We start from the raw sequence: 18,036 nt of genomic DNA, 5'->3' as shown, positions 1-18,036 counted from the left end.
AGCGGCACCCGCTTCATGAAATGGGTTTCCATGGCCAAGCAGCCACACACAAGCCTAAGATCACCATGCGCAATGCCAAGTGTTGGCTGGAGTGGTGTAAAGCTCGCCGCCATTGGACTCTGGAGCAGTGGAAATGTGTTCCCTGGAGTGATGAATTATGCTTCACCATCTGGCAGTCTGATGGACGAATCTGAGTTTGGACGATGCCAGGAGAACTCTACCTGCCCGAATGCCTAGTGCCAATTGTAATGTTTGGTGGAGGAGGAATAATGGTCTGGGACTGTTTTTCATGGTTCGAGCTAAACCCCTTAGTTCCAGTGAAGAGAAATCTTAATGCTACAACATACAATGACATTCTAGATGATTCTGTTCTTCCAACTTTGTGGCAACAGTTTGTGGAAGGGCCTTTCCTGTTTCAGCTGGACAATACTCTTGTGCACAAAGCGAGGTCCATACAGAAATGGTTTGTCTAGATCGGTGTGGAAGAACTTGACTGGCATGCACAGAGTCCTGACGTCAACCCCATCGAACACCTTTGGAATGAATTGGAACACCGACTGCAAGCCAAGCTTAATCGCCCAACATCAGTGCCAGACCTCACTAATGCCCTTGTGGCTGAATGGAAGTAAGTCCCCACAGCAATGTTCCAACATCTAGTGGAATGCCTTCCCAGAAGAGTGGAGGCTGATATAGCAGCAAAGGGGGGACCAACTCCATATTAATGCCCATGATTTTGGAATGAAATGTTTGCAGAGCAGGTGTCCACATACTTTTTGTCATTTATTGTATTGTGGTTGTGTGACAGTGGATATTTTTGATGAGTGTGTATGTCAAAAGCAAGAGCTGAAAGCGCTCAAATATCAGACAGACACCATAGCTGTATCTCCAAACCCAACCTAGTTGAATTACCCAAATGCCCAAAACCAAATAGCAACACACAGACTCTACTTGCATCATTGGATCGAATAACAGAGATGAGCTGCAGTGTGAATGCCACGACAGATGTATGTGACGCAGTCGAGAAGCGATGCAAGACAAACAGGCCAACATGGGGATAGAGAAGCGCCGAGGGGAAATGGTGCTCTAATCATATCATCCAATGGTTCCTGACGAAGGAAGGCCTGTCTGTGTTTTTCTGGCTTCGGCTGTGCTGTGAGCCGCCATTCTGCAGCACTGTCATACGCCATGGGAGGAGACAGACCCCCATTGTCTGCCTCCTCGGTATGTCTGAATGCTCCGTCGCCCGTCCTTCCCCCATCGTAGCCCCTCTCCCCCACCATTGCCCGTCCTCCCTCCAGCTCGCCCCAGATAAGTCCTCCGAGGTAGTCTTCATATGTGCCACCAATCACGAAAACCATGCATGTGATACATTTATTTTTGGCGCTGTTTTGATTGAAGGTGGTAAAGTTTTGTTTGTATGTTTGTGTTTGTATTTAGCTGCTCTTTGGTCAATGAACTGCTTTGTTTTGGCTTGCTGTTTATGTTTTGTCTGGGTTTCATTTGTTGTGTCTACATTATTTCTCTGGTATGTATCTATGGCATCCAATTTATTATAAAATAATCATGAGTTGTAAAACCTTTTAGAATTTTAAACAAAAAAAAATGACATTGAGAAGAAAAAAATGATATTGTAAGAAACAACTTTAAACTTATTAACAAAAAATGTATCAAAAGGTATTGCAAACCAAAAAGAAACGATATCAATGATCAAAAATGAAACTGATAGGATATGGGCCCAACTCTTGCATTTCTCGGGTCTTCCCTTCGAATCACATTTCTACGTTTACTATCTTTTTTTCTACACACTTTCATATTTTGGGGGGCGAACTAAATCGGTTACTATTGGTCAATATATTTGTAGTGACAGTTCAACAACCACACCTTCAGAACACATCATCAACGCTGTCAACCCACTACCTAGCTACTTGTTAAGGACACTCCGAAAGACACTGTGCCCCGGTGTCTTGTTGCCGGTGTTGTGCCGAAAAGCTCCCCCCTGCCAGAAATTCCCCCCTTCATGTGAACGCACTCAATTCTTCATTGCTGCAACTTGCTTGCTAGTTGGGATTTCTGATCACGTTAGGCTGCGTTTCATTTTATTTTTTATGTCGGTTTGATGGCGGGGGAGGCACTAGTAATGTCTGCAGTTTTCGGTTTGGCTATTTGTTTCAAGTGTATTAGTCTATAAATAAATCTCTTTTCCAAAATGTGTCATCTCTCCCATGTCTTATTTGACTCGTAGTTGTTCTGAAATGTTTATTGCCTACATTTTACTCCCTCCTCTATGTTTAATATAACACACATACATTAATTATTAATGTCGGTTGCCTATCCTGATGTGAAGTTTGTTCTATAGAAAGTATTTGATCCTGATGTGTTCCAGAGAAAGTATTTATTAGGTAAGGTATTAGCCACAAAAGGGCGGGGAGTTCGGCAAGGCCATTTTCTTGCCTGCCGAAATTCTCTCCCTCCTATCTTGGGACTGCAAGGCCTGGCACACTTCAGATTAATTTTGGTAGCTCATGTTGACCAGTAGTGTGTGCCACAGAAATGATTTGATTCTAGCCACAAAATTAAGGAAATTAGAAGGGGGGGGGGATTTCGGGCAAGGCCATTTTCTTGTTTCCCGAAGCCCCCCCCCCCCCCCCCACACACACACTTCTATCTTGAGACATCAAGGCCTGGCACACTTCAGAATAATTTTGGTGACCTATCATGCCCTCTGATGTGTGCCACAGGATGTATTAGACTCTAGTCATTAAAGGAAGTGGTTATTTCAGTAATAACAGTTTTCAGAGCCCTCTACTGTTCTCTCTACCCAGCCCTCAATCCCCCATCCCACCGTGCTTTTCCCTGTTATGGCTTTTCCTACATTTTTGTACACTTTTTCTTTTTTAGTTTTTATGAATGTAGGTACAGTAGTAATAATAAAATAATAATAAATCAAAAGTATGTGCTCTGGGCGAAAAAGAAAGTTCAAATACATAAGTCAACATAAGTGCATATCCATAATCACAGTAAACTGTTATAATAATAGAATAAAAAATAAAAATAAATAAATAAATGTATAATAATATAATAAACAAAACTATGACTGAATGTGCCTCCATGAAGAATCTCCTCCCCAATAGGTCCCTTCTCCCTCAATAGGACGCCCCCAGCACCTCCACCCTCCCCATCAACCTCCCCCACCCCTCAAGCACAAAACAAACTAAAGATAATAATAATAGAAATAAAAAAATAAAAAATATATACCAAGATATATATACACATACACCCAGATGTACAGTACATATACATAAACATATTTACAGGACACTCAACTTATCTCGTATCTCTTTTCCTACATCAGATATGCAGGTGACATTTCCACCTGGATGACAGCACCTAATCAGCAAGACAGAGATGCTCTTCATCCGAGGGAATGCCTGCCCATTCTCAGATGTTAGATAATCCCAGATGATCATATGTCATTTACATTAATTCCAGCCCTAACCTGGACGTTCTGCTTCTTCCTCCACACCACCCAGCGATGCCCCCAAGATGCTAAGTCAGAGCCTTGTCAGCTCCAGATTTGACTACTTCATCTCACACCCTGCTGGAGTCCCTGCATTCTCAGATTCCCCTCCACTGATTAGCACCCAGGACGGGCTCCCTATTGCAGCTCACATTATGTTCAGGATTATAATTCTAACCTATAGGGCCAGAAAATGACCAGCTCCTTAATACCTCTTGGCCTGGATAAAGTGCTGTACTGTTGTTCTTTTTCTGTGATCTACAACTGTGACATTCTTGAAGTTGTCTTCTCTTTAAGGATTCAGTGGACAACCACCAGTACTTCGCTGTGTACTGTTGCCTAATTGGTTGATTGAGTTGAGCTGCAGGCATCATAACTGCAAAGTCTCTTGTTATTTGTAAATGCTGATTCAATAACCACCTATTCAAAAAGCACTTTGATACTGGTTTACTTTTGTACTAGGAATACACTTCTACCTGTTTCTCTATGTTTATAATAAAAACATATGTTTGTTGTGCTTTTACTCTAGCAGTGAACAGGTTAGGTAGCAGTTTTCTACTCATCATATTGCATATAATATACTGTATATGTTACATTTTAGAATATGGTAGATTCCATCATGTAATACGACATCTACCATAACATGTATTTATGGTTTCAGCATATACTGTACAAATTGATAACTTTAAAATAAATTAGATTCGCTAAAGGTACATTGATTCTCCCCTGATCCTCTTTATTCTCCCCTGATCCTCTTTATTCTCCCCTGATCCTCTTTATTCTCCCCTGATCCTCTTTATTCTCCCCTGATCCTCTTTATTCTCCCCTGATCCTCTTTATTCTCCCCTGTTCTTATTTCTACATTTTGTTAACCTCAAATGACACAACAGGTTTGATTTGTCTTTTTAATCATAACATATGGTATTGTCTTGCCTCACAGATATCATGATATACAATAAAGACAGAATGAACTGATTTATTTTCCATCACTGTGGCTTGTCCAAAATCCAACGTATACCACATACACATACAGACACACTCATTCTTCTATGACTATAAGGTAATATGGCTACACTGCTATGAAAAACATACTGTATATTATCAGCGTCACAGTTGTGGATTATAAAGACTGTAATGATAAGTTTGTATTTACACATGTCACCATGTGTTTTGCAAAACAATATATAAACGTGGGGGTCTTTCTGTGGGTTGCTAAAGCCTCTTTTTTTGTGAAAGAGTGCTTAATTTTAGTGTTAATCTGTGTATTTATAAGGAAAACCTAAATTGTTGTTTTTCCATGTAACAGATTTACCTTCATTGTCTTTCTTTTTTTCTGTCAGACCATCAATGCCTACATGTTCCATCTGGTGCGGAAATTTAACAGGCAGTCAACCGAGCAAACTTTCTACATTGACACCTTTGAAACTACTGGCATTTTGGGGAGCAAGAAATCAACATTTAAGGTTGGTTGGATTATTCTCATAATATCATAGTATTATATTATAAACTCCCTTTTTCACGTCCCTTTTTCAGAACCTTGTCTGTCTTTGAAGGATCATTCGTAAAAATCCAAATAACTTCACAGATCTTCATTGTAAAGGGTTTCAACAATGTTTCCCATGCTTGTTCAATGAACCATAAACAATGAATGAACATGCACCTGTGGAACGGTCTTAAAGACACTAACAGCTTACAGATGGTAGGCAGTTAAGGTCACAGTTATGAAAACCTAGGACACTAAAGAGGCCTTTCTACTGACTCTGAAAAACACCAATAGAAAGATGCCCAGGGTCCCTGCTCATCTGCGTGAATGTGCCTTAGGCATGCTGCAACGAGGCATGAGAACTGCAGATGTGGCCAAGGCAATAAATTGCAATGTCCGTACTGTGAGACGCCTAAGACAGCGCTACAGGGAGACAAGACGGACAGCTTATTGTCCTCGCAGTGGCAGACCACGTGTAACAACACCTGCACAGGATCGGTACATCCGAACATCACACCTGCAGGACAGGTACAGGATGGCAACAACAACTGCCCGAGTTACACCAGGAATGCACATCAGTGCTCAGACTGTCCGCAATAGGCTGAGAGAGGCTGGACTGAGGGCATGTAGGCCTGTTGTAAGGCAGGTCCTCACCAGACATCACCAACAACAACGTCGCCTATGGGCACAAACCCACCATCGCTGGACTAGATAGGACTGGCAAAAAGTGCGCTTCCCAGTCCCAGTCGCGGTTTTGTCTCACCAGGGGTGATGGTCGGATTCACGTTTATCGTCGAAGGAATGAGCGTTACACTGAGGCTTGTACTCTGTAGCGGGATCGATTTGGAGGTGGAGGGTTCGTCATGGTCTGGGGCGGTGTGTCACAGCATCATCGGACTGAGCTTGTTGTCATTGCAGGCAATCTCAACGCTGTGCGTTACAGGGAAGATATCCTCCTCCCTCATGTGGTACCCTTCCTGCAGGCTCATCCTGACATGACCCTCCTGCATGACAATGCCACCAGCCATACTGCTCATTCTGTGCGTGATTTCCTGCAAGACAGGAATGTCAGTGTTCTGCCATGGCCAGTGAAGAGCCCGGATCTCAATCCCATTGAGCACATCTGGGACCTGTTGGATCGGAGGGAAGGGCTAGGGCCATTCCCCCCAGAAATGTCCGGGAACTTGCAGGTGCCTTGGTGGAAGATTGGGGTAACATCTCACAGCAAGAACTGGCCAAGCTGGTGCAGTCCATGAGGAGGAGATGCACTGCAGTACTTAATGCAGCTGGTGGCCACACCAGATACTGACTTTTACTTTTGATTTTGACCCCACCTTAGTTCAGGGACACATTATTCAATTTCTGTTAGTCACATGTCTGTGGAACGTAATGTTCATACAAATATTTACACATGTTAAGTTTGCTGAAAATAAACGCAGTTGACAGTGAGAGGACGTTTCTTTTTTTGTTTAGTTATTTTATATTTGACAGATTCTGAACTCAATCAACTGTATCCTTGCTCTTTTAAATTTCAGATTGATCCAATGATGTACAAGCACATTATTGGCATCATCAATGAACACAACCACTGGACTGTGACAGTAAGAGCCGCTAAGGCAGTACAAAGAACTAAGAAATGCATACATAATACAGTATATACATGTGAACACATACACGTGTGTAAAATATGTGTGTGCCATATGTGTGTATTTATGTGTGTGTAATATGTGTGAATGTACTATGTGTGTATGTATGTTTGTATGTATGTGTGTGTCTGTCTGTCTAAACTTGAAATGTTATGTTGCCATCCCAGAAGAGGGCTTTGTTCCTCGACCCAATGGGGGAAAGTGCCAGAAAGATAAAAAGAGTGACAAGGTAAAAACTGTTTTCAATAAAAAAAATTACAATGGAATCAATAGTCTTTGAAATGCTATACTGTTATTAATCTCTATATAGTAATCAGTAAAGTTGTAACGGCAGCCTTCCTTCTCTTCAAGAGAAGAGGAGGTGTAGCAGGGATCGGACCAAGACGCAGCGTAGTTGGTGCTCAACATATTTAATAATGATAAACAGTGATAAACGTCCTGACCAACACTAAAACAAGCAAAACACACAAGAACTATGTTCAGAACGTGACAGTACCCCCCTCCTTAGCGTCCTTTGAGTGGCGACCCTCGCCGCCGACCTTGGCCTAGGAACCCTCACAAAGGGCCCCATCAGACTGAGGAGACAGCTCCGAACCGAGAGGTAACTTAGGACAGAGAGGTAGCTCCGGACGAATGGCAGCTCCGGACTGAATGGCAGCTCATGACTGGAGGGCAGCTCATGACTGGAGGGCAGCTCATGACTGGAGGGCAGCTCATGACAGCTCATGACTGGAAGGCAGCTCCTGACTGGCTGGCGGCTCTGGCGGCTCCTGACTGGCTGGCGGCTCTGGCGGCTCCTGACTGGCTGGCGGCTCTGGCGGCTCCTGACTGGCTGGCGGCTCTGGCGGCTCCTGACTGGCTAGCGGCTCTGGCGGCGCCTGACTGGCTGGCGGCTCTGGCGGCTCCTGACTGGCTGGCGGCTCTGGCGGCTCCTGACTGGCTGGCGGCTCTGGCGGCTCCTGACTGACGGACAGCTCTAGCGGCTCCTGACTGACGGACGGCTCTAATGGCTCGGGACAGACGGGCGGCTCAGATGGCGCTGGGCAGACGGATGGCTCAGATGGCGCTGGGCAGACGGATGGCTCAGATGGAGCTGGGCAGACGGATGGCTCAGATGGAGCTGGGCAGACGGATGGCTCAGATGGAGCTGGGCAGACGGATGGCTCAGATGGCACTGGGGAGGCAGGCAGCTCAGATGGCGCTGGGCACGCAGGCAGCTCAGACGGCGCTGGGCAGGCAGGCAGCTCAGACGGCGCTGGGCAGGCAGGCAGCTCAGACCTGCTGAGGCGCACAGTAGGCCTGGTGCGTGTTGCCGGAACTGGTGGTACCGGTTTGTAGACACGCACTCAAGGCTAGTGCGTGGAGGAGGAACAGAGTTCTGGAGACGCACAGGAAGCCTGGTGCGTGGTGTAGGCACTGGTGTTACTGGGCTGGGGCGAGGAGGTGGCGCCGGATATACCGGACCGTGAAGGCGTACAGGAGCTCCTAAGCACCGAGCCTGCCCAACCTTACCTGGTTTAATGCTCCCCGTAGCCAGGCCAGTGCGGCGAGGTGGAATAGCCCGCACTGGGCTGTGCTGGCGAACCGGGGACACCATGCGTAAGGCTGGTGCCATGTACACCGGCCCGAGGAGACGTACTGGAGACCAGATATGTTGAGCCGGCTTCATGGCACCTGGCTCGATGCCCACTCTAGCCCGGCCGATACGTGGAGCTGGGATGTACCGCACCGGGCTATACATACGTACAGGAGACACCGTGTGCCTTTCCGCACAACACGGTGTCTGCCCGTACTCTCGCTCTCCACGGCAAGCCCGGGAAGTTGGCGCAGGTCTCCTACCTGACTTCGCCACACTCCCTTTTAGCCTCCCCCAAGACATTTTTGGGGTTTCTTCTCGGGCTTCCTGGCCAGCCGTGTTCCCTCATAACACCGGTTCCCCTTCGCGGCTGCTTCCGCTCTCCTAGCTGCCTCCACCTGTTCCCATGGAAGGCGATCCTTACCAGCCAGGATCTCCTCCCATGTGTAGCAACCCTTTCCGTCCAACACCTCCTCCCAAGTCCATTCCTCCTGGTACCGCTGCTGCTGCTGCTGCCGCTGCTGCCCGTTGCTACGCTGCTTGGTCCGAGATTGGTGGGTGGTTCTGTAACGGTAGCCTTCCTTCTCTTCAAGAGAAGAGGAGATGTAGCAAGGATCGAACCAAGACGCAGCGTAGTTGGTGCTCAACATATTTAATAATGATAACAGTGAACACTTAACAATTACAAAAATAACAAAATGTGGCAAACCGATACAGTCCTAGCTGGTGCAGAGAAAACACAGAGACAGGAAACAACCACCCACAAAACCCAACACAAAACAAGCCACCTATATATGATTCCCAATCAGAGACAACACAAAACACCTGCCTCTGATTGAGAACCATATTAGGCCAAACATAGAAACAGACAAACTAGACACAACATAGAATGCCCACCCAGCTCACGTCCTGACCAACACTAAAACAAGCAAAACACACAAGAACTATGGTCAGAACGTGACAAAAGTGTTTCAAAATGCTGTTCTTGTAGTAACATACATGTTCAGATCATTCCTGAGAGAGAAGGGGTGTAATATCTCCAGATGGGCATGTGGTACCCTTCCTCACCCATGCCAAAAATATCTTACTTCGTGTGGGGTCTTTGCCTTGAAAGTAAGTATGAGAGTATAAGAAATGCACAATTAACCTACTGAAAGTTTACTGACTAAAAGGCATAACAAAACTGTCAAATTATATTATAGCTGTGTCGTTGTATACTTGTGAATTAGAATCTTAAGTGTAACATCATATTGTTGGGGAAGACTGAAACACCATTAAAAAAAATCCCAGTTTGCTGAATGTGTTCTGAAGGAGTCGATTGTCTTTTCAAATACAGACAAAGATGTTAACATTATGAGAAAAGAAATAGCAGTCACTATCCTCCAAAACACTGGTATGTTCAATTTCTAATTTAATATAATTGTAGATTTAAAAAAATAAAATATTTATATGGATATTTCAAGGTTATCTTTGATCCAACTTCTGACTAGATTGCCACTAAAACACATGTATTTAAATAACTGTGTTACAAAAAACCTATACTATTCCCTTGTTCCCTGTTCCCTGTTTACTCAGAAAAATACATGTAAAGATGTATAAACTACTTGACATTATGTTTTGCCAGATGACCTGAGCCAACTGTGCCACTTCTGTGGGGAGGTGGACAATAATGAGGAAAACACTAACTGGGTATTTGCTTGTTCACTTCTAAAAGCACATTTTTAGGAATACAAATTTGTATAAGTAGTAATATTTCTAGAGGTAGCATCATCCACTTTGTCTGATATTGAAATAATTGTAATTCAAGAAAATGTATTTAATGTGTAAAATATATTATAATTTTTCATCATAAATTTCAGATTGGTTGTGACCGTTGCCCACGATGAATCCACCAGTCCTGTATGAAAACCATCACATCATTGGAGGATTATGTCTGCGCTGCCTGTCAGGACTAGGTTAGGCATGAGTTCCAGGCGACGGTATCACCTGGAAAACTTTCCATAAAAAGTGGAATAAATGTTCAGTCGAGCTGTTGCAGCTTTCCAATATTTGTTTATGTTATTTATTGTCTTTTATTATTTGATTTATTGTCATTTCATATCTTTTTTTTTTTTATTTATTTTTTTTTAAATTTTATCCCCTTTTCTCCCCAATTTTTGTGGTATCCAATCGCTAGTAATTACTATCTTGTCTCATCGCTACAACTCCCGTACGGGCTCGGGAGAGACGAAGGTCGAAAGTCATGCGTCCTCCGAAGCACAACCCAACCTAGCCGCACTGCTTCTTAACACAGCGCGCCTCCAACCCGGAAGCCAGCCGCACCAATGTGTCGGAGGAAACACCGTGCACCCGCCCCCTCGGTTAGCGCGCACTGCGCCCGGCCCGCCACAGGAGTCGCTGGAGCGCGATGAGACAAGGATATCCCTACCGGCCAAACCCTCCCTAACCCAGACGACGCTAAGCCAATTGTGCGTCGCCCCACGGACCTCCCGGTCGCGGCCGGCTGCGACAGAGCCTGGGCGCGAACCCAGACTCTGGTGGCGCAGCATAGCACTGCGATGCAGTGCTCTAGACCACTGCGCCACCCGGGAGGCCCGTCATTTCATATCTTATTATGCAAAGATCGAAATTTATATTTCCGTTTTAATGTTTGTTAACAAACGTAACTTTCTGTGATGTTTTTGTGTTATTCTGTGATAATATTTGTGTATTATCTTAATTTTCTTAAACATAACAAAATGTTTCTAAAATAAATGTTTATGTTTCTTTATACTCTAATTTTGCTTTCTGTAGCACAGACTACTGTTCAACATGAGCTACCAATATGATTCAGAAGTGTGCCAGGCCTTGCAGTCCTAAGATAGAAGGGGGTTTGGCAGGCAAGAAAATGGCCTTGCCGAAATCCCCCCCCTTCTAATTTCCTTAATTTTGTGGTTAGAGTCAAATACTCTCTATAGTACAAACTTCACGTCAGGATAGGCAACCAAAATGAATAGTTAATATATGTGTGTTATATTAAACATAGAGGAAAAAGTAAAATGTAGGTAAACAATAACGTTTCCAGAACAACTAGTAATTGAATAAGACATGGGAGAGATGACGAATTTTGGAAAATATATGTATTTATAGACTAATACAATTGAAACAAATAGCCAAACCAAAAACTGCAGACATTACTAGTGCCTCCCCCGCCATCAAACCGACATTTAAAAAAAATGAAACGCAGCCTAACGTGATCAGAAACCCCAACTAGCAAGCAAGTTGCAGCAATGAAGAATTGAGTGCGTTCACGTGAAGGGGGGGGGGGGGGGGCAGAGAATTCTGGCAGGGGGGAGCTTTTTGGCACAACACTGGCCTGCACAGCATACTCTCACCATAGAGCTGTAGACTGTATCATGGTGGCATCCAGGAGTTTACTACCAATATTAAAAGTTATTTATTGTGTAGGCTGCTATCCAACTTGAAATAAAATCAAATGGGATGGAACAAATTGACCACGTTAGGCTGTCATTGTAAATAAGAATTTGTTTTAACTGACTTGCCTAGTTAAATAATGGTTCAATATATATACAGTGAGGGAAAAAAGTATTTCATCCCCTGCTGATTTTGTACGTTTGCCCACTGACAAAGAAATTATCAGTCTATAATTTTAATGGTAGGTTTATTTGAACAGTGAGAGACAGAATAACAACAAAAATATCCTGAAAAATGCATGTCAAAAATGTTATAAATTGATTTGCATTTTAATGAGGGAAATAAGTATTTGACCCCTTCTCAATCAAAAAGATTTCTGGCTCCCAGGTGTCTTTCATACAGGTAACGAACGGAGATTAGGAGCACACTCTTAAAGGGAGTGCTCCTAATCTCAGTTTCTTACCTGTATAAAATATACCTGTCCACAGAAGCAATCAATCAATCAGATTCCAAACTCTCCACCATGGCCAAGACCAAAGAGCTCTCCAAGGATGTCAGGGACAAGATTGTAGACCTACACAAGGCTGGAATGGGCTACAAGACCATCGCCAAGCAGCTTGGTGAGAAGGTGACAACAGTTTCTGTGATTATTCGCAAATGGAAGAAACACAAAAGAACTGTCAATCTCCCTCAGCCTGGGGCTCCATGCAAGATCTCACCTCGTGGAGTTGCAATGATCATGAGAACGGTGAGGAATCAGCCCAGAACTACACAGGAGGATCTTGTCAATGATCTCAAGGCAGCTGGGACCATAGTCATCAAGAAAACAATTGGTAACACACTATGCCGTGAAGGACTGAAATCCTGCAGCGCCCGCAAGGTCCCCCTGCTCAAGAAAGCACATATACATGCCCGTCTGAAGTTTGCCAATGAACATCTGAATGATTCAGAGGACAACTGGGTGAACGTGTTGTGGTCAGATGAGACCAAAATGGAGTTCTTTGGCAACAACCCAACTTGCCGTGTTTGGAGGAGGAGGAATGCTGCCTATGACCCCAAGAAACCATCCCCACCGTCAAACATGGAGGTGGAAACATTATGCTTTGGGGGTGTTTTTCTGCTAAAGGGACAGGACAACTTCACCGCATCAAAGGGACGATGGACGGGGCCATGTACCGTCAAATCTTGGGTGAAAACCTCCTTCCATCAGCCAGGGTATTGAAAATGGGTCGTGGATGGGTATTCCAGCATGACAATGACCCAAAACACACGGCCAAGGCAACAAAGGAGTGGCTCAAGAAGAAGCACATTAAGGTCCTGGAGTGGCCTAGCCAGTCTCCAGACCTTAATCCCATAGAAAATCTGTGGAGGGAGCTGAAGGTTCGAGTTGCCAAACGTCAGCCTCGAAACCTTAATGACTTGAAGAAGATCTGCAAAGAGGAGTGGGACAAAATCCCTCCTGAGATGTGTGCAAACCTGGTGGCCAACTACAAGAAACGTCTGACCTCTGTGATTGCCAACAAGGGTTTTGCCACCAAGTACTAAGTCATGTTTTGCAGAGGGGTCAAATACTTATTTCCCTCATTAAAATGCAAATCAATTCATAACATTTTTGACATGCGTTTTTCCTGATTTTTTTGTTGATATTCTGTCTCTCACTGTTCAAATAAACCTACCATTAAAATTATAGACTGATAATTTCTTTGTCAGTGGGCAAACGTACAAAATCAGCAGGGGATCAAATACTTTTTTCCCTCACTGTATATATATATATTGGGAATTCACAATGGGAAACACCTCAATACAACACCGGTGCACTGGTATTGAGAGGGAAAAAATACATGTTTTTGCTTACAATATGTATTTTTTCCCTGTCAATACTTTTTGGACTCTACTATATATATATTTTTTCAATTAAAAATCCCAACGTTTTGCGACTTGATAATGTACAATAATGTTTTCATCAAATATGATGCCATACTTAGCTAGCCCATATTCAAACGCACCCCAGGCATATTTGGTGTGAGAAAATGTACATGTCCCTCTCAACCTGATCTCTTTCTACCACACACACCTCTACATAGAGCTCTTGACCTACCTCTGAATGTTAAATCTAATGAAAGGCAACGGCACTGCGATCAAGGGATGTTCACAGCTGCTTTTGGCTCGAGTTCGATGTGCTTTGAATCACAACCACCAAAGTACGCTGGCTATTAGACTCCACACACACAGTCCCCAAAGGTTCGCTGGCATTTTAGATTTTTTTCATATATTTTCTCTCCACATGAGCGAGGGTCACGGGAATTCTACGCCAGAGCTTTTATTGATTCTGAGAACAGTCTATTGGAACCCCCGCTACTCTTAACATTGAGTGCACTTGAACCAACACTGGCTGGCGCTGCAGTTTTTCATTATGTGAAATGATGCTTGATGTGATTGAGAAATTCTCTCCAACAATTCTCAGTTGCCAAAAGGGGTCGTAACCACAAAAATCTGAAACCATATGAGAAAATATACAAAAAAGTACAAGAAAAAAAGAGAATAAATAATATTTTTACCAGATGATATATATTGTATGTATAAGACAGACACAGTATGACACAGTATGAGCCCTCACCAGTTTACAAACAGCTCTCTGCATCTATGATGTCAACATAGTGTCATGCTAAACACCCTCTCTGACAGGTTTGAATGACTTCACGTAATCTAGTAGGTGTAAGAGACACACGTATATACGGCTCTGGTATGGCTATTCTATGGACATTGACCGACGTGTCCCCTGGATGTGGCCAAGTAACTTGGATAAGTGTCAGCCTAAATTCGCAAATGGTTGGCAAAGAGTTCTATGTGTTGATAAGAGAACGGCAGTGAACGACAGGTCCACTTTTACTATTGGCTAGCTCTAAGTGCGGACCAGAAGTGTCTGTTAGATCAGTGTAAATTTTGTGGAAGCGAAATTGGCCAGTTTATGTCCCTAATTGGCTTATCTTCTGTCGGTGATAAGAGTTTCTTTCAAGGTTCCTGAGAAGGACGCAGAGTGGCACTTGGTCCCATCTCCCTCTCCAATGTTAACTCTGAATGTGTCTTGAACTGGACATATATCTTGTCCTCATTACATCTTCTTTTACTCTGTATGGGCAAAACTCGGGCAATTGCTAACTCTGGCATGCTATCTGGGGAGTCACACGGGGAGTAAAACATGAGGCTGCTGATATCTACCTCATATAGGACTGTGTATGATGGGTGTATATGAAAAATACCTATGAGCTTGATGCAGCATTTTTCATCAAATGTCTTTTTTTCTGCCCAAGTACTCACTTTGAACAGGGTATCTATGAGAACCAGGCATACTGTGGAATCCAAACCTCTACAGCTTCTGAATAACAGAGAGATAGTTTAGGGGCATGTATGCATTTCTGGTGTCAGGGCATCAGGTATCTAAACATTAACAGAGTTCATTTGGACTAACATCGCATGTGATGTATTTTTCATAATGTACAGCAGACCACTGCAAAAGAACGTGGTCTAAAAATGATTTTGTTCATTATAAAATACGTTCTCTGTATTTTTCTAGGAATGTAGACATGGACATTGATATGCCTTTCACTTAGAAAAATGTATGTGTTTGATTTATGCTAAATGGAAAGCAGCTTCTAAGATTGAGCATTGAAAGAGGTGGTGGTGAGCTGAGAGTTCTGTGCTGCTGAGCTGATATTTTCTGTTCAAAGGTCTGTCTGTGACGGTGAGTCAGGTAAGAGGCAAAGCTACATTGGCACACATCATTCTGTCTGATTACTGGTAAGTGGGATGCAAATTGTTCTCAATCCTTCAGGAGCAGGTGACAGTCTTGTCACTCCGTCACTCTCTCTTTGTGTGTGTGTGTGTGTGTGTGTGTGTGTGTGTGTGTGTGTGTGTGTGTGTGTGTGTGTGTGTGTGTGTGTGTGTGTGTGTGTGTGTGTGTGTGTGTGTGTGTGTGTGTGTGTGTGTGTGTGTGTGTGTGTGTGTGTGTGTGTGTGTGTGTGTGTGGAGCGTATGCGCCTTACTCTGAGAGGCTGACATCAGGCAGAAAGACAGACCAGTAAGATATCTTATTGTACCTGAGTGGCACTGACTATGGTCTTGTGCCAGTGAGTGCAAACTCAGGGTGTTGGGACCTTTGCTCGACAATGGAGGCAGGCTACTACCATGCACGTACACTCGGGTAACTTTCAGATCCAATTTTGTTATTCAGCTGAATTGAGACATTCCCCTTGTCATGCGTTTGACTGTGTGACTGAGTGGAGTGGAATACTCAAAGCCGTCAGGTGAAGTTAGAACTAGACTGTGGCATCTGCCTTATCTGCTGTCCATCAAAGTGAGTATCTCTGTGAGCATGTAAATGCCTGTCGTGTGTGCCTGTGTGCGCATGTATTTGATAACAAGGGATCATTACAGTATAGTCCTCATATATGCCTGGCTGTAACCTTAGGTTGAGACTGTATAAAGGTGTGTTTGGTGTGTGTAAAAATAGGGCTATTTTAAGCATGTGTGCATGTGTGCACGTGTGTTTATGTGCGTGCGCATGCATGAGTGTGGTCTATAGGTAGACAGATAAAGGCCATCCTCCAGGGTTGAGGATTACTAGACAGGGTTTGGGAAAGACGTGCCCAGTTTTACAAGCCTAAAACTCACTCCATCTCTGTTTGACCTTTGCCTTTTTAACCCAGTAGCTGAAGGTCGACTGCTAAAGTTGAAGTCGAAGATTGTTTTCATTTTTTTTAATCAATCCTAGAGTGATGTTTTGACAAAGACAAGGATCTCAAGTATATTTCTGTTGTAAATGAAACTTCTAAATACTAAATAATGTAAAAACATGTAAACGTAAAAGCGAAATGTGAAATTTCCACAATAAGTCAGAAGAGGTTTGATTCAATGATACATACAGTGTGTTTACATGTAGTACCTACTTGTGAAAATAAATGAGGTGCAGGTCCTTCACCTGATGTTTCAACAGAAGTTTCATTGCCAACAGTATGGCAGCACATATGGCTGACAATGTTCCTGTCAGGAACCACTAGGCAACTTTGGCATCACAAAACATATAGGTTTAGTGAATGTACAGAATGCTGCCAAATGATTTAGCTCGTGTTACATTGTCGTTAGTGTGAGTAACCTTACTTTATGAAAAAGTACTGTTTCATCATTTATGAAAAATCTATCACAATTGCTGAATCAATTACTGAAACTGTAAAGAAAATATTAAAGTACATTCAACACTACAACTAATATTCAACTGTTGTTTTTTAAAAGTGTAAAGACAGTGTTAAAATCATTCAGAGTCTATTGATGTACCCATTTGTCAGTCTAAGTAATATTATAAAGAAATCCCCATCCAAATCTGTCAGTTTAAACTAGAGATCTTTTTGCATGGGCTGGTCTCAACCCACCGCATCCACCTATGTCGGCCTTCTGCATCTGCGGTGGAAGGTGGCTGAGCTACAGCGGTGTTTGTCAGACCATGAGACATCCCGAAAATTGGTCTTCTCGCGAAAAACGTCTGTAGCGTCCGAATGGTTTGGCCTAGAAAACTAATATGACCACTTTCCCCCACAAGCCCCAAGGGACTCGTCTGAAGTCGGTAACGCTGATGTGCCAACTTCTGTCTGTAGCTTCCGAACCGTTTGGACTACAAACTAATGTTTCACGGGACTCATCTAAAGGTAATCCATACAAATTAATGGAAGTATGGAGATAGCTTTGTGCCAACAAAAATAAGGGGTTAAATATGTGTCCAAAAATATTCCCTGAGCTTTCTTATATCTCCTAGATATAGGACAGACACTTCAAAGCCTTACTCCTTATGATTTATTTTGTCGGTCTTTTTTGCCATTTATGAATGTGTTATTCAATGCGTTGGCTATAGTAGTAAAGGACAAATTCAATATTTTTAAAAATATTGTTGTAAAAATATTTTTAAACCTAAAGGGGTCCTAAAATTCTAAATCAAATAGCTAAACTCTTTCTGGTGTGACCATCTTAAAACAATTCCATATCCCGTACGGAAAAAACACATGAATTTCAAAAGGGAACATGTGATTTAAATCAAATCAAATTTTATTTATCACAAGCTTTGTGAACAACAGGTGTAGACTAACAGTGACATACTTACGGGCCCTTCTCAACAATGCAGAGAGAAGGAAAATAGAGAAAATATAGAAAAGTAATAACACTTAATAATATAAGTAATAATAAATACACAATGAGTAAAGATACATTGTATGTATACACAGGGTACCAGTACTGAGAAGTTGTGCAGGGGTATGTGGTAATTGAGGTAGATATGTGCATACAGTTGAAGTCGGAGGTTTACATACACCTTAGCCAAATACATTAAAACTCAGTATTTCACAATTCCTGACAT

At 43.1% G+C, this 18,036-nt stretch overlaps 1 protein-coding gene across 5 annotated transcripts in view; it reads left to right on the top strand.

Annotated features, from left to right (window-relative positions):
- LOC139538801 (insulin-induced gene 2 protein-like) overlaps positions 1-10,994 on the top strand; it is a 61,665-nt gene extending 50,671 nt beyond the window's left edge. For 2 of the 5 annotated variants that reach the window (XM_071341242.1, XM_071341241.1), the window contains exons 7-10: positions 4,858-4,980; positions 6,536-6,875; positions 9,847-9,911; positions 10,082-10,994. In XM_071341242.1, coding sequence (XP_071197343.1) covers positions 4,858-4,980; positions 6,536-6,724 — 312 coding nt within the window. In that variant the 3' untranslated portion in view covers positions 6,725-6,875; positions 9,847-9,911; positions 10,082-10,994. Of the gene's footprint in view, positions 1-3,352; positions 3,380-4,857; positions 4,981-6,535; positions 6,876-9,846; positions 9,912-10,081 lie in introns of those variants that run through there. The other 3 variants (XM_071341243.1, XM_071341244.1, XM_071341249.1) reach the window with 3 other exon arrangements.
- The last annotated feature ends 7,042 nt before the right edge of the window (positions 10,995-18,036 follow it).

The sequence above is a fragment of the Salvelinus alpinus genome, chromosome 14 (assembly GCF_045679555.1).
Source record: "Salvelinus alpinus chromosome 14, SLU_Salpinus.1, whole genome shotgun sequence".
Classification (NCBI taxonomy): domain Eukaryota; kingdom Metazoa; phylum Chordata; class Actinopteri; order Salmoniformes; family Salmonidae; genus Salvelinus; species Salvelinus alpinus.
The sequence above is the reverse complement of the archived record's forward strand: the minus strand, read 5'-3'. Positions and strand labels throughout refer to the sequence as shown.